The 23,014-nt window shown below is 40.5% G+C and overlaps 2 protein-coding genes across 5 annotated transcripts in view; both read right to left on the bottom strand.

Moving 5' to 3' along the window:
- LOC120539103 overlaps positions 1-1,637 on the bottom strand; it is a 45,117-nt gene extending 43,480 nt beyond the window's left edge. For all 4 annotated transcript variants that reach the window (XR_005635554.1, XR_005635555.1, XR_005635553.1 and 1 more), the window contains exon 1: positions 893-1,637. Coding sequence is in view for 1 of the 4 variants with exons in the window: in XM_039768865.1 (XP_039624799.1) it covers positions 893-967 (75 nt within the window). In the remaining 3 variants the exon portion in view is untranslated. The remainder of the gene's footprint in view (positions 1-892) is intronic.
- A 502-nt stretch (positions 1,638-2,139) lies between these two features.
- Positions 2,140-23,014, bottom strand: part of LOC120539098 (zinc finger protein OZF-like) — a 28,871-nt gene continuing 7,996 nt past the window's right edge. The window contains exon 3 of the mRNA XM_039768853.1: positions 2,140-4,550. Within this exon, the coding sequence (XP_039624787.1) occupies positions 3,691-4,550 (860 nt within the window). The 3' untranslated portion in view covers positions 2,140-3,690. The remainder of the gene's footprint in view (positions 4,551-23,014) is intronic.

Below are 23,014 nucleotides of genomic sequence, written 5' to 3'. Positions count from 1 at the left end.
TTTTGAAAGAGTAAAGCAAGACCAGGAGATGATTGTGGATCTGACGACAACGCAGTACTTCCTCGTCTCTCAGCTTCATCTGTACGGTCATAATAGAATTTTAGTCAATAAGGGGCATTGTCACTTCTGCTTGATGCATGGACTGTTTGATTTGCTTTCAGAGTGACAGTGGCTCGCTTGTCTTCTGACCGTGTGACATATAAACACATGATTGTCTGTTACATAGAGAACTTACCAGAGAAACGTAACGAAACTTAACAAGACACGTAAGCCTTAAACAGAAAAATCTCAGACAGGAACTTTTCTTTTGGGTTATCATTTTTTTTGTTTTTGCATTGAATTTTACTAAATGAAGATACTTGGACTGTGGAATTATCTGTATACGCAGCACTGAGTCACACATGTAAGCCTTTTTAATTGTCTATTAATTTATGCATTTATTAATTATGTCTTATTATATTTTGTTTATCTGACCAATTATCACATCTCTTAACCAATGACAGAAATGAGTGCAGATCTGTATCTCTCTTTATTAATATTTTTATTATTGCTGTATAAAGATTACATTTGCTGTACATTGTGAATTGATTAGAAGTTACTGCAATATCCGAGTTAGCATCAGCTTACTATCATTTGTAAAGCTTTACGTTATAAACCCTTATAAAGTTATCTGTAACCTCTGCGGCTAAAAGCAATTCAACTAACACATGTTTTATAGGGAAACCTTAGGGGCCAAATCGCTTTCTTGGCGTGTTTTACATGAATAATATTTCACATACAAGCTTAGAGGCTAAACGCCATTCCTTATTGTGTGCTTCAAAATAACATTTCAGAGAATAGGCAGCTTAACATAACATCTGTTACAAAGCCTAAAAATGAAAAGAATACTCACCAATGATGAATATTCAGACTGTGAACCACAGGCCTGTGCCCTCAGGGGGACAAAAGGATTGCATCTTTTCACCATTAAAACACTTGATAGTAGAGTCAAACATCAGATGTGGTCTGCAGTAATTCATTTATCAACAAACTCAAAATTATATGCAGGAAGAGGATTACAAATATATGGTGGATAATGGCTACGAACACAGGTTAGAGTTCAGGGAGATTGTTCTAGAATCTTCCAAGTTGTCTATTTGGTTCTGGCCCTTTATATGTTGCTACTGGGGGCTAATTACTTGCCCGATATGTACCACCAAATGATGATTACACCTTTGAACTCCCAGGAATGTGACACTGACATAACAGACACTGTTTTGGTGCTGCTAGACAATAAAGCAAGGGAGGACAGACCAAAAAAAAAAACTCCAGTTAGGTTGGATAAACAAAACAAAATCTGCAGGGGTTCTGAGGCCACGAGACCACCCAGCCCACACTAGGCATTCAACCTAATAGGAGTGATCTCACTCAGTCCTCATGGTTTTCAGGCTTCACATGGGGGAATTAAGACGATGGTAGTCATGTGGACCTCTGGCCTTTGATCCATCAACATAAGGACATCACGGTGCTTTGATGGGGTGGTGGGGGCACAGATCACCAACACAGAACAACGGAAAAAAGCACAGCAGAGAAAGTAGGGGTTAGTACGGAGCCACCATGAAATATATTTAAAGCATATACAGAATATCAAGGTTAAGCTAAAATGAACCTCTGAGAAAGCCATGTTTAAAATAATAAGTTTTTAGCAATTTTTTTAAAGTGCTCCACCATATTAGCCTGGCAAATTTCTATTGGTAAATTCGTATTCCAGATTTGAGGTGCAAAACAGCAGAAGGCCGCCCGCCTCACCACTTCTTTTAAGTTCAGCTCTTGGAATTCTAAGCAGACACTCATTTCAAGATCTAAGGTTACGAGTTGGACCGTAAAGTGTAAGACATTCTGAAATATAAGATGGGAGAAGATTATTTAAGGCTTTGTAAACCATCAGCAGGATTTTAAAGTCAATTCTAAATGACACGGGTAACCAGTGTAGTGACATCAGAACTGGGGTGATGTGCTCAGGTTTTCTTTTCCGAGTTAAAATTCTAGCAGCTCCATTCTGCACTCGTAATCGACTGATGTCTTTTTTTGGTGGTCCTGAGAGAAGTGCATCACAGTAATCTAGTCGACTGAAAACAAAAGCGTGAAGTAGTCTGGATGATTTTTTTTTTTTTTTGGATAAGTCCTGTTCATCCCAGCATTGGCACAATCTCAGAGGTTTTATTTCACATCTGGCTCATCTCAGATTGCATTCTCCTTTCCTGAATGCTTATGAGGGGCTCTGAAGACTACTATTGTGACAGAATTGTTTCCCATATTCACAATCATTTTTTTTATTTCACATTTAGATCCACATTTCTGATTGCATCTTGTGATATTTTGATGTTTTTCCACTCTCAATTCAAGCCACAGTGATTTTATTTGGGACCGATACCTTGATTATCCAGGCATTAGCTGAATGTTTCTCCAATATCAGTTTTACTGGCTGTGAATCTTCTACATATTAGGACTGGTATACCCCAGGTGATGTATGATCAATAATCCTTTCTGGAACTGGGATGTCACATTGTCTGCACAGTTTCCAATAAATCAGTTGGACTACTTTGTTGTGTCTTTCCATGAATAGGTTTTTGGACAGTTGTATTTTAAATCCTATAGTAAGGTTCAGTACGGTTTCCACCGGTTTGTTGCAAAACCTACATTGGTTCCTTTTTCCATTTCTCTCAAAATATGCTGCAAACAACCTTGTGGGTAATCCACAATCCTAAGTAGCCATTTGCAAGCATCTCATTTCTCCTCTCCTGAGCCTTTCATGTGTCAGGTTTTGGTCCACATTCACTTATAGTAGGAGTTCTGTGTATTTCCTACTGCATTTGTGGCCACTCCAGTTTTTTCTCCTTTCTGTGTCTACCTTCTTATCTTTTTATGATTTTTCACAAAATTGTGTCACCTCTTTCTTTGCAAACCCTCAGTTTTGTGGATTGCTTTACAGTTCAGGCTGTAGTATGTTGCAAATGTGGCAATCCTGTGAACCGAGAAGGAATGCTGGCAGTCCTATGTTTGAAGATCACGTGTGTAATCTACTTCTGTCAGAGTTACTGCTCCTTCAGCCCTAGGAACATACAGCCTTGGCATGCATTGGTTTTTTGTACATTGGTTGGTTGGCATGAAGCAACTTGTTTCTACATCCAGACTGTTGAGGTCTTTCTGTGGCCAGTCTATGATCCAAAAGCTGTATGAGATAACGTGTTTGACTATCTTATTAACTGTTTGTATCTTGTTCCTCACCATCAAGGAAGGTTTGAGGATAATTTTACCCTTTTTATGTATTCACTGCTGATCTTCAATCTCTGCTCTTTGTGGTTTATGTCTCCACCCTCACCAATTCCTAACTATTAATTAGGTCTCCTCTTCATCAAGTTCTCTTATTGGGTAATCGTCAACAAGGCTGATTTCAATTTTCCATTAATGAATACTACTTTGGTGTGTTTGTCTAATCCAAACACATTTCTCTCTTGTGGCGTTCAAGATGGTATCTACATAAAACTGGTTTGCCACATTCAGAACTGCAATATGGCTTCTTCTGTGTGAATTCTTTGGTGGATCTGAAAAGTATGTCTTTTTGAAAAGTGTTTGCCACATTTATATCAGCCAGTGTGAATTCCTTTGTGGCACTAAAGTTGGTTTCTTTGTGAAAACTGTTTGCCACATTCAGCAACACGGCTTCTCCATTATGTGATTTCTTTGGTGATTCTGAAGACTGCTTCTCCGTGCAAACGTACGGCCACATTCAAAACAGCAAAACGGCTTCTCTCCTGTGTGAGTTTTAATGTGTGTATGAAGAGTACTGCGGTGAGAGAATCGTTTCCCACATTCAGGGCAGCAATATGGCTTTTCTCCTGTGTGAACTCTTTTATGAATCGAAAGGTTGCTTCTTCGTGAAAATTGCTTGCCACATTCAGAACAGCAATACGGCTTCTCTCCGGTGTGAATTATTTTGTTGCACTGAAGTTGGCTTCTTTCTGGAAACTGTTTACCACTTTCAAAACAGTCATTTGACTTCTCCCCTGTGTGAATTCTTCGGTGGCTCTGAAGATAGCTTCTCCGTGAAAACTGTTTGCCACAGTCAGAACAGCAATATGGCTTCTCTCCGGTGTGAATTCTTTTGTGAGTCAAAAGGTTGTGCCTTAGTGAAAACTGTTTGCCACAATCAGAGCAACAATATGGCTTCTCCCCTGTGTGAATTCTTTTATGGCACTGAAGTTGGTTTCTTTGTGTAAACTGTTTGCCACATTCAGAACAGCAATATGGCTTCTCGCCTGTGTGAATTCTTTTGTGAGTCAAAAGGCTGTGCCTTAGTGAAAAGTCTTTGCCACACTCAGAGCAGCAATATGGCTTCTCCGCTGTGTGAATTCTTTTGTGGTACTGAAGTTGGCCTCTTTGTGAAAACTGTTTGCCACATTCAGAACAACAATACGGCTTCTGCCCTGTGTGAATTCTTTGGTGAGTCAAGAGGCTGTGTCTTTGTGAAAACTCTTTGCCACATTCAGGACAGCAGTGAAGTTTGATACCTGTATAAGGTTTAAAAGAAAAAAGAAAAAAAGCTTAGTTTTTAATCCACTGCTGTAATACTGACATTATCTTGCCACAAGGAGGAGGCCTTGGAATAATTCATTGTAAGAAATTGCAAATCACGTCTAAAAATCTAGGCAACTTTACATCCTTTGAGGCATTCATTTTAAATATTAAAACAGATTCCAACACAATTATAGCGCTAGTCTACAAACCACCAGGGCCATTAAAAGAAGTTATTTCCGATCATTACTTAATTACGTTTGATTTAGTTTTGCCCTTGTCAACGCATTCAGAGGTTGAAATAAAGACAGTGAGACATCTAAATTGTAATTCTGCCTCAAAATTTTTAGATACTTTGAGTAAATTGAGTGTAATTGTGGAAAACCATTTAGATCAGTTAACATCAAATGTAAGCTTGGAAAACAATTTAGATCAGCTAACATCACATTATAATGTGACCTTGAGAGATGCTGTGGACACAGTGGCTCCAATTAAAACAAAAGTGATCAAAGCACATAGAAACTCTCCCTGGTTTAAAGAAAACACTCGAGCTCATAAATTAGAGTGTCGAAAACTGGAGCGCAGATGGAGAACAACAAAGCTATAAGTGTTTCAAATTGCATGGACAGAGAGTGTTAATAAATATAAAAAAGCCATCTTTAAAGCTCGCTCAGAATACTATTCTACAATAGATAGCAATAATAAAAATCCTCGGGTACGGTTTAGAACAGTGGCTAAATTAATATATGTGAATTCAGATCTACAGTGCAAAATACCAACAGACATTAGCAGTACACACTTTATGAACTTCTTCAATGAGAAAATTAAAAATATAAGATCCCAGATCTCAGCATCACAGTACAAACCAAATACTAGCTTAGCAGGCCCTGTCTCACATTGCATTCAGCACTTGAGTCATTTTAATCCTGTAACTGAGCAGGAAGTCTTAACTTTAATTTCTAAAATGAAGCCCACTACTTGTTCCCTAGATCCAGTGCCAACAAAACTAGTAAAAAGTGCAATGGATGTTCTTGCAGTGCCTATTCTAAACATTATCAATAGTTCATTATTGCATAGCACAGTACCTGATATACTAAAAGTGTCAGTCATTAAACCATTACTTAAAAAGTCAGACCTAGACCCACACATACTAAATAATTATAGGCCCTTTTCAAATGTACTGTTTCTCTCTAAAATAAAAGAAAAAATTTGTCGCCAATCAGCTTCAGTCACACCTTACGCATTGCAATTTATTTCAGGAATTCCAGTCTGGTCTTCGTACTGGTCATAGTACAGAAACGGCACTAACACGGGTTGTAAATGACATTCTGATATCCTCTGATGAAGGAAACTCCACTGTAATTATGTTGTTGGACTTAAGTGCAGCATTTGACACCATTGACCATTCTATTTTACTGCACAGGCTAGAAGATGTTGTTGAGCTTACAGGCCCCGTGCTCACTTGGTTCAGTTCTTATTTATCAAATCGATTCCAGTATGTACAGAAATGTGCTGACAGGACTCCATCATTATACACAGAAGTTCAATATGGTGTCCGCAGGGCTCAGTACTGGGACCTTTACTGTTTTCACTTTACATGCTTCCACTGGGATCTCTCATTAGGAAACATAATGTTAATTTTCACTCATATGCAGATGACACCCAGTTATACCTTTCATTTAAATCAAATGAAGTTTCTCTGATGTTGTCTTTAATTAGTTGTGTTAGTGAATTAAAGGAATGGATGAATGAGAACTACTTGTCTTTAAATACAGATAAAACAGAGATGTTAATTGTTGGAGGGAATGACGCTGATCACAGCAATATTCTGTCATCGTTTAACTCAGTTGGAATCACCATTAAATTTTGTTCTTTTTGACTGTAGCATGTCATTTAAAGTACACATTACAATGTTCTCCAAATCATGTTTCTTCCATCTTAAAAATGTTAGGAAATTAAGGCGCTTTCTAAATAAACAGGATTTTGAGAAATTAATTCATGCATTTATCTCTAGTAGGATTGACTACTGCAATGTGGTGTTCACTGGCTGTTCAAACTGTTCTTTATACAGCCTCCAGTTAATCCAAAATGCGGCTGCAAGAATTATTACAAGAACAAGAAAATATGAACACATAACTCCAGTTCTTAAATCCTTACACTGGCTCCCAGTTAAGTTTAGGGCAGATTTCAAAATCCTCCTTTTAACATATAAAGCATTAAATGGCCAAGGTCCGGCTTACTTGTCTGAACTTATCATGACTTACAAACCTGAGCGCACATTAAGATCTCAAGATGCCGGTCTGCTTATGATTCCAAGGATTAATAAAATAACAGTGGGAGGTCGAGCTTTTAGTTACAGGGCCCCTAAACTGTGGAATGGTCTGCCTGCTTCTATAAGAGATGCCCTTCATCTCAGCCTTTAAATCCCGCTGAAGACTCACTACTTCAGTTTAGCATATCCTGACTAGAGGTGCTGATTAACTGTACAGACTGCATCTCTGTTGTTAGTCATTAGCACTAAAATATAAGAAACATGATAGTTATAACTGGATACTAACCCTCACCTATTCTGTTTCTCTTCTCGGTACTCAAATGTGGCATTGGTGCCACGCCCACCTGCCAAGTTGTTTGCCTGCCTATGGTAAAGTCATCCCTGATGGAGGATCACAGGAATCATGGGAAAGAGGGGTCCTTTCATCGGATTGGCTGGCCCAGCACTGTTTCAGCCGTGGAATGGCCAAATGGGGGAGGCAGCTTGATGGATGAGGTCTCCAGGACTCTAAAAATATCCAAATCTTATTATGTGATATCATCTACTGTTAAATTCTGCTCCGTACTTCTAAAATTTTTATTTTTATGCTGTATTGAGGATTTGTTCTGTTCTGTGTATTGTATTGTATTGTATTGACCCCCTTATTTTGACACCCACTGCACGCCCAACCTACCTGGAAAGGGGTCTTTCTTGGAACTGCCTTTCCCGAGGTTTCTTCCATTTTTCCCTACAAGGTTTTTTGGGAGTTTTTCCTTGTCTTCTTAGACAGTCAAGTCGGGGGGGCTGTCAAGTGGCAGGGTCTGTTAAAGCCCATTGTGGCCCACCTTGTGTGATTTTGGGCTATACAAAAATAAATTGTATTGTATTGTATCTTATAACATTAAAAAAATCTTGGTTGAGTTTATGAACAAACTTTGACTAGCATTAACAATTGTTAACATTTAGGTAACATGTAGAAAATATTTAACTTGTTAATTTTTTCATTCATATTACAACTACTTGAGCATAATCAGTGGGGCCAAAAGGTTTAATCTGTAAAATAAATAGATCACATGAGATCGGCACAATCAACAAGATTATTTTTGACTTTTTTATACTACACTAGATGAAATACCCAGTGTTGCCCAGGAGGAAAATACAATTTTTTTTTTTTTTTAATTGTTTGAGAACAATATAATAATAATAAAAAAAAAAACTTTAAAAATAAATAAAAATTAACAAACAATGAAGACTCACTAATGTGCTTATCATCAAGTTAACGGGCTCAGAACCGGCTAGCTCTATGTAATTTCAAAAGCAACAGGGGTGCGGTGGCGGTCAAATAAAGAATGCTGGCAGTCACCTTCAGTTCGCCCTCTGGTGGTCGTTCAGAGTGTCAACTGGATGATTACACGGAAACAAGACTGCAAGATTCCTCCACCCAGAATGGGGTCGGTTAGGGTTGATTTACTCCTACGGTATTTTGGTCGATCAATGAGAAACATATGTGCTAAGTTTCATAAAAATGGCTCCAGCCATTCGGAAGTGATGCTGGAACATACATACATATACATACACATACATACACACAGAAACACATGTCATTTTCTCATCAAATTCTTATATTATAAAAAATTGTATACATTTTTTATTATTGGATGTAAAAAGTGATACTCTTCAGTTACTATTCTATTTGAGAGGTTTGTGTTTAAAATAGAGTGCTATGACAAACACGAGAAAGGCACTTTTATTAAACAGAATGTATCTTGATATATCTACACATATGTCACCTGACTGATCATTTGAAACAGCAAACTGGACACCTGTGACCAAAATGCAAAATATATTTCTGGCCTCCTACTACCTGGACCGGGAGCATTTTTTTTTTTTAATGAATTTAAAAATTAATTTAATGGATTTAATTTCTTCAGCTAAAACAGTTTTTTTTTTTTTTTTAAAAAACAAGAGTTTTGGTAAAATTATAGAATTGAAAAACACATCAAGCGCTTATAAAGATGGGGTCAGTGGAGGGGTAAGTACAGAAAAAATAAATTAATTAAAAAATAAAATGAAATCCTTTATTAATTTCAAAGTGGTAGTTAGTGAAATGACCTATATATCTATCTTAGCGCTACATATTTGCTCGACCTCGGACCTGGAGGCTAACAAGTCAAACTTGCACAATCTAAGTGTAACAGCTTGATAAGTTTAGCACCACAAAGTTAGCAACAAGTGTATGTGCTATGAATTTTCAACTCTGCACACCACATCAGGAGGTCATTTTACCTTTTCTGTGATAAGCAACATTTCGAGCTTGTTCCTCAAGATTATCAATATTCCTGTACAGAGTAAGAAAGTTTGAACACGTCAGTAAATGGGCAGATCTCCAACATGCTCTTCAACACTAGAATTACCAGAGCCTACGAAAAAACTCGGAGATCCAGCCCACCTTAAATCCGTTCTCACCTCTCCACCAGCATCTTTTGTCCTCTAAATGTGCCAATAAAGACAAGCTGCAAGCAGCTGGCTATTCCATCCCCCCACTGACTTAGAACATGCACACCATCTACCAGCTCATGTCTTGATTGATTATCTGGGAGTGAAGTGGAGTTTTAGAGTGGAAATAATACATTGTTATTTGAAACAAACACATTTCATGTGTGTTCCGTTTCTACAGTAATCTGTGTAAATACATTTTTAAAACAGAAATGTTTTTCATATTTTAGTAGTAAATGACAAAATGCAGGCATAAACTGTATAATGTATGAAGCCTGAAGTCCAAAGATCAAATAAACCCTTTCACGAAAGGTTCAAAGAAAAGACAACAGCTTCTGTGGCGTAGCGCTATGATTTGCTGACTTGTAATCAAGAGTCCCCGGTTCAATTCCGACTTAGTCCTATAGTTGCTGTTTTCAGTAGTGAGCTGCTCTTATTGTTAATATTATACAGTACGCACATACACTTGGTTTGTGTCTGTAACACACGGTGAACATTTATAGGACTTGTAAAGGTTACCTTTTTTTTTTTTTCACTTTTAGTCGCTCTAAATCACGATCACGATACATACTAAACTGAGTTGCAGATAGTTGACACAGACTGCTCAGCCAATCAGAGTTCAATTCCCCTCTGGGGAGAAAGTGTTATTTTTTTTTTCTTTTTAACCATATAAAGTGGTATGCACTGTCAGTCAGTCAGTCAGATCGTTGTATTTTCATGTGAGATGCTCCTTTTAAAATATTATTTTTAACAATTGAGACTGCAATTAACATGAACAAGTGTCTTTATAACTGTGATTTTTAAGATCGTTTCGAGAAACGTTTCTGTTTTAACGATGTGTTTACATAGATTGCTGTAGACACGGAACACATGAAATGCAAGTGTTCCAAATAACGATATAGTATTTATAAAAGGTGTGATTTTGCTTGACTTCTCACTCTATACAACTCTAAGCAACTGACACTCAAGTAAACAGACGTGAGCTAACTGTGTGCCGGTGGGGGATGTGATAGCAGGCTGCCTGCTGTTTGCTGCTTATCAACACATTTAAAGGACAAAAGACACTAACGGAGAGGTGAGAAGCGATTTAAGGTGGGACGGATCTACGAGTTTTTTCATAGGCTCTGGTAATTCTAGTGTTAATAGACAGTCAAGCTTAAGTTGGATCCTGAGCAGAGTCTTTGTTTTGAGCTATACATTTCCTAAATTTAAGAGGACTGTATAATAAAATCTGCATGAAATAAAGCATAACATACCAGTGGTCATATAACGAGGACAAGAATACTAGTGCGTCTGTCGAGTTTAGATCCATAATACAAAAGGAGGCATGCTGACGTGAACTTTGCAAACGTTAGAGGCTGCCAAGAGTTTTTGGTGTTTTCTGTGGGTTAAGGGTTAAATAAAAAAAAAAAAATGTGCTCCTTAAAACATAGGTTTTGGTTGCCGCTAAGGGACCGTGTAGGAGTTTTTAAAGCTTTTATTCCTTTTAAAAGCTTTATTTTTTGCATTTTTTTTTCACCAGCACAAGAGTAAGTAAAAGTAGCTGGGTGTTTGGAGGTGCGCTTGGAAAAGTTACTTGTACGTGTATTCATTTTTGTTATCTGTATCTGAACTAGCATCGAGGAGTTAGGATAGAAAGCAGCTGTAACTGATATCGGCATTTGTAAGCAAATAACCACATTGTAACAGCGACTCCTTAGCTTAAAAGAAAAGAAAAAAGGCCGCGGCTGACTTCAAAGCAGTAAAAGGCGAAGGCTCAGCGGTGCGCAGGTCAGCAGCCATCGTTAAGACGCCAATCAGGCACACAGGGGCTGTAGGAGTAGATAAGGTAGTAAAGTTTTATTTGTTTATTTGAGATTGAGCAGTTCATAGCGGTCCAGAGGTAGAACAGTTAAGCGGGCGACAGTGTAAGAGTTCAATAATATGGGGGAACACAAACAGTGCAAGTGGAGAGCTTATAAGTAAGAGGAGCACAAAGTTAGGAATAGAAACAGAGAAAAGTAAAGTTAACCTCATAGAGGGACAAACAGCAGACAGCCGAGAGGGAGAACAGTACAGGAGCTTAAGGGGACAGAAGGTGTAAAATAGCTGAAGAAGTTCGTAGTGTTACCATTCAAGTTAAATAATGTAATTCTAAGAAAAAAAATGTTAAGGCAGTTTTACTAATCCTATATCAAATTCTAATAATGAGGCCAGTGCAATACAAGTCCTGCTGGATGTTGGACTTTTAAGATAACGGCTTGGAAGAGCCAGTTGTCTATGAGGGCTACATCTGCAGGTGATACCAGCTGATCCAGCACTTCGAGCTCAGTGTCGCTGAATTGGTGAAGGAGTTGGCTGACCTGCATTGTAATAGAGAATTGGCGGACCTGGCCCAGGTGTCCTGTGGAGAGATAGTGTGGACCCCCAAGGTGGCGCGGGAGGAGATTCCAGACCAGACAGTTAGAAATAGGTGGGTCATGGTCACAAGGCGTAAGGTAAAGGGTGCACACTGTCCTGGGGCATCAACCCAAGAATTAGAAGTGTCAAACCGTTATCATGTCCTTGCAGAGCTGGACGGTGTCTCTAATGATTCTGAGGTGGTAGGCAGGGTTGAGGAGCCCCAACAGGCCACCTCAAAAACAGTTCCCAAAAAGAGAGAGGTAGTGATAGTTGGGGACTCAATCATTAAGCGTACTGAAGTGTAGGTATGCTCCGAAGAGAGTCTCGCACAGTGCGTTACTTTCTGGTTGCTCTGGAGGAGGACCGCCCTGGAAAGCTGGATAGGCTCTTGGCCAGAGCAGAGGTGGATCCAGTTGTCATTGTCCATGTTTATAACACAAAAGACACTGACAGAGAGGTGCGAATGGATTTAAGGTGAACTGGGATAACAAGTTTTTTTGTAGGCTTTGGCAATTCTAGTGTTAAACACGTAGTTGAGTAGTAATGTACATTCTAAGCCAACATTTAAATGTAGAAGGAGTGACACATTAAAAATAGCTTGCCTTAATGCTAGAAGTATCAAAAATAAGGTAAGTGAGTTGGAGTTGTATGTAGCAGAGCATAATTATGATATTATAGCAATAACGGAAACCTGGCTAAATAACAAAGATGGGGATGAGTGTAACATAGAGGGATACACATTAATAGGAAGGATAGACAGAACAGAAAAGGAGGTGGGGTTGCTGTTTTGGCCAAGAAGAATTTAAATGTAAGACCTCTTCAGTTGGACGATAAGCCCCATCTTAGCTTCGCCTAGAAAGCATTAGGGAAAGAGGTCTTATTTTAGGAGTGTGTTATAGACCACCCAATTCAGACAGTAATTTCAACACACATCTTTTTAGTAAAATCAAAAAGGCAAGTTTACAGGGGGATATTATAGTCATGGGGGACTTTAATTTTATCCAAAAATTAACTGGGATAACCTTGCAGATGAAGGAGCACAAGAGCAGGAGTTTTTAGAAGTAATCAGCGACTGTTTGTTAACACAGCATGTTAAAGCACCAACACGGGGTGAAGCCTGTCTGGATTTAATATTCTGTAATAATCAGGATAGAATTGAGGGTGTAAAGGTGATTGGACCACTGGGGTCATGTGACCAGAATACTGTATAATACAATTCTCAGTATTTTGTAAGAGTGCATGACACAAACAGAACTAAAATTGGAATTAATAGGAAATTAAAAAAAAAAAAAACTCCACAATGGGTTCATAAAGATTTAAAAAAGAAGCTACAAAGGGGAAAAAAATGCGTTATAAAGGCATATAAGAGTAATGACTGCAAAGTGAATCGTAGCGCGTATGAGAACATGAAGGCCACCATTAAGAAGGATATCAGGAGGCTAAAAGACAGTTGGAGAGGAATATAGCAGATAAGGCAAAAGATGACCCTAAGAGATTCTTTCAGTATTTTAGTAGTAAAAGAACAGTCAAGGAGGACGTGAAGTGCATCAGGAATAGTAAAGGGGAATTAAAAGATACAGACAGTGAAATAGCAGATGCCCTAAACTTACATTTTTCTGAGGTGTTTACAAGTGAGCAAGTGGATAACCTCAGAGCAGTAACAGGGACTACTAAGGAGGTACTGAGGGATTTGGAAATTGTAGAGGGAGGGACCAGATAATATTTATCCTCATGTTCTTAAGGAGGTTAGAGAGTTCAGATATAAACCCTTGACACATATTTTTAGGAAGTCACTGCAGACTAGAGAGATTCTGAAGGGCTGGAAAATGGCAAATAACAGCCAATTATATAAAAAGGGTGACAGGGCAGATCCAAGAAACTATAGGCCAGTAAGCTTAACATGCATCACAGGAAAATTAATGGAAGGAATTATTATATATATATATATATATATATATATATATATATATATATATATATATATAAGGATAAGATTGAGCAACACATTGTAAATTCAGGAGTTTTTCTGAACAGTCAGAATGGGTTCAGACAAAAGAGGTTGTGCTTCTATGAGGAGGCAACAAAAGGATCTGAAGACTTTCAGAAAGCATTTGATAAGGTGCCACATGAGAGGTTGGGCATCAAGTTAAAAGAAGTGGGAGTTTAGGGTGATGTTTTTAGATGGGTGTAGAATTGGCTCAGACACAGGAAGCAGTGGGTGATGGTGTGAGGAACCTCATTAGAACTGGCTGATGTTAAGTGTGGTGACCAGCAGGGGCCGCTGCTATTTTTAATAAATATAAATGATTTAGATAGGAATAAAAGTAACAATCTGGTTAAGTTTGCAGATGATACCAAGATAGGTGGATTAGCAGATAATTTGGACTCCGTTATATCATCACAGTAGGACTTGGATAGCATACAGGCTTGGGCAGATTTGTGGCAGATGAAATTTAATGTCAGTAAATGTAAAGAATTACACATAGGAAGTCAAAATGAGAGGTTTGAATACACAATTGGCGGTCGGAAAATCAAGAGTACACCTTATGAGAAGGATTTAGGAGTCATAGTGGACTCCAAGCTATCAACTTCCCAACAGTGTTCAGAAGCCATTAAGAAGGCTAACAGAATGTCAGGTTATATAGCGCCTTGATGTGCCGAGTACAAGTCAAAGGAGGTTCTGCTCAACCTTTATAACACACTGGTGAGGCCTCATCTGGAGTCCTGGGTGCAGTTATGGTGTCCAGGATATAAATAGGACATAGCAGCACAAGAAAAGGCCCAGAGAAGAGCGACTAGGCTGATTCTGGGGCTACAGGGGTTGAATTATGAGGAAAGATTAAAACAGCTGAGCCTTTACAGTTTAAGCAAAAGAAGATTAAGAGGTGACCTGACTGAAGTATTTAAGATTATGAAGGGAATTAGTCCAGTGGATCGAGACGGTGACTTTAAAATGAGTTCAACAAGAACACGGGGACACAGTTGGAAAATTGTGAAGGGTAAATTTCGCACAAACATTAGGAAGTTTTTCTTTACACAAAGAATGATAGACACTTGGAATAAGCGACCAAGCAGTGTGATGGACAGTGAGACTTTAGGGACTTTCAAAATTTGACTTGATGTATTTTTTGAAGAAATAAGTAGATAGGACTGGTGAGCTTTGGTGGCCTGTTCTCACCTAGATTGTTCTAATGTTCTAATCAATCTGGCAAGCATCCATGAAGAGGGAGGAATGAACGCACCAATTAATCAGGGAAGGTGATTTATTGAGCAGGGGGTTGATAAATGCATTTGATTAGTTGGAATTCAGAAAAAGAAATGATGGATATAATGCGTTAGTATAGGGAGGTGTAACATCCAGTGTACATACAGTGAATTAAACTTAACGTGTGTGTTCATGTATGCAAATTATGTCTGGTTTAAATTATTCATTCTGTGGGTTTTCGGTTTTCAAGGACAGGCATCTGTCACCTTTTTGATTAATTTCATTCACATCAGGAGATGTCCATCCATCAATCCTATTCCACTTATCCGAGGTCGGGTTGCGGGGGTAGCAGTTTGAGCAGAAATGCCAAGCCTTTCCTGTCCCCGGCCACTTCTTCTAGCTCTTCCGGGGGAATCCCGATGCGTTCCCAGGCCAGCCGGGAGACATATTCCCTCCAGCATGTCCTGGGTCTTCCACGGGGCATCCTCCCGGTTAGACATGCCCAGAACACCTCACCAGGGAGGTGTCCAGGAGGCATCCTGATTAGATGCCCGAGCCACCTCATTGGACTCCTATCGATGCGGAGGAGCAGCGGCTCTACTCTGAGCCCCTCATCCTATCTTTAAGGGAAAGCCCAGACTCTGTGGAAGAAACTCATTTCAGTCGCTTGTATTCACGATCTCGATCTTTCATCACTACCCATAGCTCATGACCATAGGTGAGAGTAGGAACGTAGATCAACTGGTAAATTACCAGTTACCTTTTTCACCACGACAGATCGATGCAGAGCCCACATCACTGCAGATGTCGCACCGATCCGCCTGTCAATCTCCCGCTCTATTCTTCCCTCACTCGTGATCAAGAGCCCGAGATATTTGAACTCCTCCACTTGGGGCTGGATCTCACTCCCAACCCTGAGAGGGCACTCCACCCTTTTCTGGCTGAGGACCATGGTCTCGGATTTGGAGGTACAGTTTACCATCTCAGCCGCTTCACACTCAGCTGCGAACCGGTCCAGAGAGAGCAAACAGGACATCATCTGCAAAAAACAGTGACCCAATCCTGAGCCCACCTAACCGGACCCCCTCAACACCCTGGCTGTGCCTAGAAATTCTGTCCATAAAAGTTATGAACAGAGTCGGTGACAAAGGGCAGCCCTGGCGGAGTCCAACTCTCACTGGAAATGGGCTCGACTTACTGCCGGCAATGCGGACCAAGCTCTGACACCGGTTGTACAGGGACAATACAGCCCTTATCGGGGGTCCGGTACCCCATACTCTCTGAGCACCCCCCACAGGATTCCCCAAGGGACACATTGAACACCTTTTCCTAGTCCACAAACCAAATGTAGACTGGTTGGGCAAACACCCATGCACCCTCCAGGACCCTGCCAAGGGTGTAGAGCTGGTCCACTGTTCCACGACCAGGATGAAAACCACACTGTTCCTCCTGAATCTGAGGTTCGACTGATCCCTCTTCTCCAGGACCCCCGAATAGACTTTTCCAGGGAGGCCGAGGAGTGTGATCCCTCTGTAGTTGGAACACACCCTCCGGTCCCCGTTCTTAAAGAGGGGGACCACCACCCCGGTCTGCCAATCCAGAGGCGCTGTCCCCGATGTCCATGTGATGTTGCAGAGGCGTGTCAACCAAGACAGTCCTACAACATCCAGAGCCTTAAGGAACTCCGGGCGTATCTCATCCATCCCCAGGGCCCTGCCATCAAGGAGTTTTTTGACCACCTTGGTGACCTCAGTACCAGAGATGAGAGAGCCCACCTCCGAGTCCCCAGGCTCTGCTATCTCATTGGAAGGCATGTTAGTGGGATTGAAGAGGTCTTCGAAGTACTCCCCACCAACCCACAACGTCCCGAGTCGAGGTCAGCAGCGCACCATCCCCACCATATACAGTGTTGACACTGCACTGCTTTCTCCTCCTGAGACGCTGGATGGTGGACCAGAATCTCCTCAAAGCCATCTGAAAGTCATTCTCCATGGCCTCCCCAAACTCCTCCCACACCCGTGTTTTTGCTTCAGCAACCACCAAAGCCGCATTCCACTTGGCCTGCCAGTACCTATCAGCTGCCTCCAGAGTCTCACAGGACAAAAGGTTCCGGGATTGCCGCCACAATAGACACCAACCACCTTACGGCCACAGCTCCGGTCAGCCGCCTCAATAATAGAGGCACGGACCATGGCCCATTCGGACTCAATGTCCCCACCTCCCTCAGGACGTGGTCGAAGTTCTGCCTAAGGTGGGAGTTGAAGCTACTTCTGACAGGGGACTCTGCCAGACGTTCCCAGCAGACCCTCATAATACGTTTGGGCCTACCAGGCCTGACCGGCATCATCCCCCACCATCGAAGCCAACTCACCACCAGGTGGTGATCAGTTGACAGCTCCGCCCCTCTCTTCACCCGAGTGTCCAAGACATGTGGCCGCAGGTCTGACGACACAACCACAAAGTTGATCATTGAACTGAGGCCTAGGGTGTCCTGGTGCCAGTTGCACATATGGACACCCATATGCTTGAACAAGGTGTTCGTTATGGACAATCCGTGACGAGCACAGAAATCCAATAACAAAACACCATTTGGGTTCATATCTGGGGGGCCATTCCTCCCAATCACGCCCTTCCAGGTCTCACTGTCATTGCCCATGTGAGCACTGAAGTCTCCCAGCAGAACGAGGGAGTCCCCAGAAGGTATGCCCTCTAGCACCCACTCCAGAGACTCCAAAAAGGGTGGATACTCCAAACTGCTGTTCGGCCCATACGCACAAACAACAGTCAGGACCCTTCCCCCACCTGAAGGCGGAGGGAGGCTACCCTTTCGTCCACCGGGGTAAACCCCAATGAACAGGCTCCAAGTCGGGGGGCAATAAGTATGCCAACACCTGCTGGGCATCTCTCACCGGGGCAACTCCAGAGTGGTAGAGTCTCCAGCCCATCTCAAGGAGATTGGTTCCAGATTCCAAGCTGTGCGTCGAGGTGAGCCTGACTATATCTAGCTGGAACCTCTCTACCTCACGCACTAGCTCAGGCTCCTTCCCCCTTCAGAGGGGTGACATTCCACATCCCAAGAGCCAGCTCCTGTAGCCGATGCTCAGACTGCCAAGGTCCCCGGCTTCGGCCACCACACAACTCACACTGCACCCGACCTCCTTGGCCCCTCCCATAGGTGGTGAGCTCATGGGAAATCAGGAGATGTTCCTGCTAAATTTACATGAAAGGCTTCATTCTTCACCTTGACTGTTTCCCTTACTACTGCTATCCTCCAAAGATTGCTAGGGCTGTTGTCATGACAAACACCAACAAGCTCCTGTCCAGAGCTACACCAGAGTTCTTGAATGTGGTCAATACAGTTTCTATCACTTACATAATAAAGTGTATACTGTAAATATTATAATGGCAAAGAAACTAACTGAGAAGAAAATGGTCAGGGGATACCAAAAATATGAGCCAAAGTCAGGACTGAAAGTCAAACCGATCATTTGTGTATACCAGGGGTGAAAAAAATATAAATAAAGTAACAGATAACACAGCAAATCATTCTTAAAGAAATCACAAAGAAAACAATATTTGAAAAGGCACAAAGACAGGGTTTCTCCTGTACTTTCAAATACTCCAGAAATGCCCAATCCAACCTTAACATAATAACACAATCATCAATATGATGTCATAATAATCACATGACCCAAGGAATCCTGGGTAAGAGTACTATGGACACTACTTGATAATAAAATGGAGGGGCCCATAAGGAAACAAAGCAAAAGTTGTTTTTTTTTATATAATTGTCATGCATATAATATTCCATAGCTGCTTGTTTGTGTTTGATTATTGCATATATTTTCCCTTTCTGTAAAGGAGCATCTGAGAGTAGTTCAATGGAGCAGTCATACTTGAAATGCATGCTCAGGTTTTGGAGTAAATCTTTACTAAACACAACTTGATGACAACTAATAAATAAAGCAAAATTCAAACACACCAAGACTTCTCAAGGGTATGGGGGTATGTAAAAAAAAGTCCTATGAAAATCTGAACTCCACCTTTTAATGTCTTTCTCCTTCTGAAATACAAAGCTATCTGAGCAACCTCAACAAGTCAAGGCAGGTGACTGCAACTCTATTAGAACAATCTGAATGAGAACGGGCCATTCAAATGAACGGAAAAGACAGCTAAAGCTTTATCCAAATTGAAACAGACGTCAAGTTCAGGCTCAAGGTATGGCCTGGCAGAGACTGGCTTGGAAAAGATAGGCGAAAGCACAGATTGCATGGGACTTGTTGACGCTGTTGCATCATCCCACCATTCCAGAAGGCTCAGTGAAAATGAAAGTGGCCTTACCTTCCGCGCTGTCATCTACCCCTCACAAGCCAATAACATCAGCTGCAACTGGGCATGCTACTTTACCAGTGGAGTTCAGAGAAGACCGAAACAATCTGTCTGAGCTGAAAGCGATGATCACTGCAACAGCCACTGCTCAAGACATAAAGGAGCTCAAGGACGATATAAAGAAGGACATAAATGATATAAGGACATACACAAGACAAACGAGAAGCTGCTTCAGAATATTAAAAACCAGGAAATCTGTTAAAATAATCACTTTGAGGCAGCCTTTAAAAGGTATGCTAGAAACAATTGAGGAATAAATACAGGAAAATGCGTCTAAATTTCAGAAAAAGCTTAGAGCACTTGGTGCTCAGTTTGAAGACGTAAAGCAAATGTTTACGACTCGTACTGAAATAGAGGAACGACTGACATCTACCACTGACAAAAAAAGCAACGCTGCAAATTCCAAATCCAGTACTGGAAGATGGATGGAGAAGGAATAAAATCAGAATGGAAGGTCTCCCTGGAAATCATGAAAGTTCAAACCCAGTGAAGTTTGTAGCTGAACTATTCTGTAAAATAATTGGAAAGAATTTCAAATCAGACACAGAGATAGCAGCAGCTTACCGCTTACGTGGATCGAATACCTTAGGACTTCCGCCGTGCGCTTTGAAAAATTCAAGTTTAAACTACAAACAATGTTACTTGTCAGACAGAAACAAGTGATTAAATTTAAAAAAGAAAAATCATATTTTCACTGATTTCTCTCCCTCAACAGCTGCTAAATGTCCTGCATTTTACAGCATTAAACAACGTGTAAGGAAAGCTGAGATCAGATACAGCTTCTTGTATCCTGCCAAACTGAAAGTGGACATTCAAGGCAAATTCTACATTTTTATTTCAACGAAGGAAGCAGAAAAAGAGTCAAGAAAACTGACCTAAACACTTTTTGAAAGATGATCTTGAGTCGCATTGGGTCCTGGCATGGCAAAGAAGATCTTACCTACTGTAGGACCCATTCGCAATGAAACTCATTCTGTAATTATACATTTTATTTCCTTATCAGCTATTTTTATGTTTTAATTACAATTATGAGTATATGTATGTATGAATGTACGTATGTGGAATATATTTTTTTTTCCCATAGTGGAATTTTTAACATTATACCCTCAGTTTATTGTATTAGGGCTTACTATCAAACGTTATCTGCTTATCCAGGTCTACTGTTTAACATCATTCCCTGGGTTTACTCTCTCAAACTGTTTAAGATTATATTTTATGTTTATACTATTTGGACTGTACTGTCAATAGATATCTTTACTTTAATCCTCATGCACCGCTGCTGGGGGGCTTGTTTCGTTTTGGACGTACTCTCTCTCTAGGCATGTCAGAGGACTGGGACTTTGGGAATTGTAGCATAGAACAGTGTCATTTGTAGGATTTGTTTGATCCTGAAGGACAATATGTGATTGTCATAGGTAATGTATTTAACTGTAAAGTCGTTTTGATAAATGTCTACGCACCAAATATGGATGATAGAGACTTCATCCAAAATGTATTTGCACCCATTCCCAATGTGAACACTCATAAAATTATAATGGGTGGGGACTTGTTTTAAATCCAGACCTAGACAGATCTCCTGTCACAGGGGTGATGACATCTAACACTGCAAAAACACTTACACAGTTTGTAACTGACCACAACTTATCAGACCCCTGGAGATTCCTAAACCCAAGAGCATATTCCTTCTACTCACCTGTGCATCACTGTTACTCAAGAATTGATTATTTCTTTATAGATAACAATTTCTTGCCCACGATGAAATCTTGTAAGTATGATGCTATTGTTAACATGGACCACACCTCTTTGATCATGGAGCTTAAATCATTATGCCCCATATATTCATCCATGGTGCCTTAACCTACAGTTATTAGTAGATAAGAATTGTAAGGAGTTTAAAAAAGCAAATTAACTTTATATATATATATATATATATATATATATATATATATATATATATATATATATATATATATATATATATATATAGACAAATACATCCTCAGATATCTCCACAGGAATCCTCTGGGAAACTCTGAAGGCTTACTTAAGACAGACTCTCTCATATCTGTTCCACAAAAATAAATCGGAAACCAAGAAGGTATCAGAGCTAATCAACGAAATTACTAGAATAGATCAAGAACATGCTAGATGTCCGAATGAGGCACTTAACACTAGAATTACCAGAGCCTGCGAGAAAACTCATAAAACTGGCCCACGTTAAATCCGTTCGCACCTCTCCGTCAGCGTCTTTTGTCTTGTAAATGTGCCAATTAAGACAAGCAGCAAACAGCCTGCTATTCCGTCCCCCACCATCACAGAACATTCACCAAGTTCTCCCAGCTCATGCCTTGTTTGATTATCTGGGAGTGAAGTGCTGGAGCTTTAGAGTGGAAATAAAAGATCGTTATTTAGAAAACATGCATTTCATGCGTTTTCCGTTTCTACAGTAATCTATGTAAACACATTGTTAAAACAGAAGCTTTTTCATATTTTAGTAATAAATGTTACAAAATGTAGGCATAAACTATGGAATGTGTGAAGCCTGAGGTCCAAAGATCAAATAAACACTTTCATAAAAGGTTCAAGGATGCTTCCGTGGCATAGCGGTAAGATTTGCTATCTTGTAATCAACAGGCCACCGGTTCGATCCCCATTGCCTCCTATATTTACTGTTTTCAGTAGTGAGCTGCTCTGATTGTTAATATACAGTACAAACATACAGTGCATCCGGAAAGTATTCACAGCGCATCACTTTTTCCCCATTTTGTTATGTTACAGCCTTATTCCAAAATGGATTCAAGTCATTTTTTTCCTCAGAATTCTACACACAACACCCCATAATGACAACGTGAAAAAAGTTTTAGGTTTTTGCAAATTTATTAAAAATAAAAATACTGAGAAATCCCATGTACATAAGTATTCACAGCCTTTGCTCAATACTTTGTCGATGCCCCTTTGGCAGCAATTCCAGCCTCAAGTCTTTTTGAATATGATGCCACAAGCTTGACACACCTATCCTTGGCCAGTTTTGCCCATTCTTCTTTGCAGCACCTCTCAAGCTCCATCAGGTTGGATGGGAAGCGTTGGTGCACAGCCATTTTAAGATCTTTTCAGAGATGTTCAATGGGATTCAAGTCTAGGCTCTGGCTGGGCCACTCAAGGACATTCACAGAGTTGTCCTGAAGCCACTTCTTTGATATCTTGGCTGTGTGCTTAGGGTCGTTGTCCTGCTGAAAAATGAACAGTCGCCCCAGTCTGAGGTCAAGAGTGCTCTGGAGCAGGTTTTCATCCAGGATGTCTCTGTACATTGCTGCAGTCATCTTTACCTTCATCCTGACTAGTCTCCCAGTTCCTGCCCCCCACAGCATGATGCTGCCACCACCATGCTTCATTGTAGGGATGGTATTGGCCTGGTGATGAGCGGTGCCTGGTTTCCTCCAAACGCGACGCCTGGCATTCACACCAAAGAATGTGCATGAACTAAACTGCTGTATACCAGTCCAGAAGCTTCAGTTTGTATTAACACTATTAATTCAGACTACTTTAAACTACAACGTGGTACTAGACAAAGATTCCCCCTGTCACCACTGCTGTTTGCAATCGCCATTGAGCCACTGGCTGTTCACTGCTGGAATGCTTATGAGATGAAGCGGATTATCAGAGAAGGACTTGAACAGAACATTTCTCTATATGCAGATGATATGGTACTGTATATATCAGACTCACAAGATACGGTG

Source organism: Polypterus senegalus, chromosome 11, assembly GCF_016835505.1.
Source record: "Polypterus senegalus isolate Bchr_013 chromosome 11, ASM1683550v1, whole genome shotgun sequence".
In the NCBI taxonomy this organism is placed as follows: domain Eukaryota; kingdom Metazoa; phylum Chordata; class Cladistia; order Polypteriformes; family Polypteridae; genus Polypterus; species Polypterus senegalus.
The sequence above is the reverse complement of the archived record's forward strand: the minus strand, read 5'-3'. Positions and strand labels throughout refer to the sequence as shown.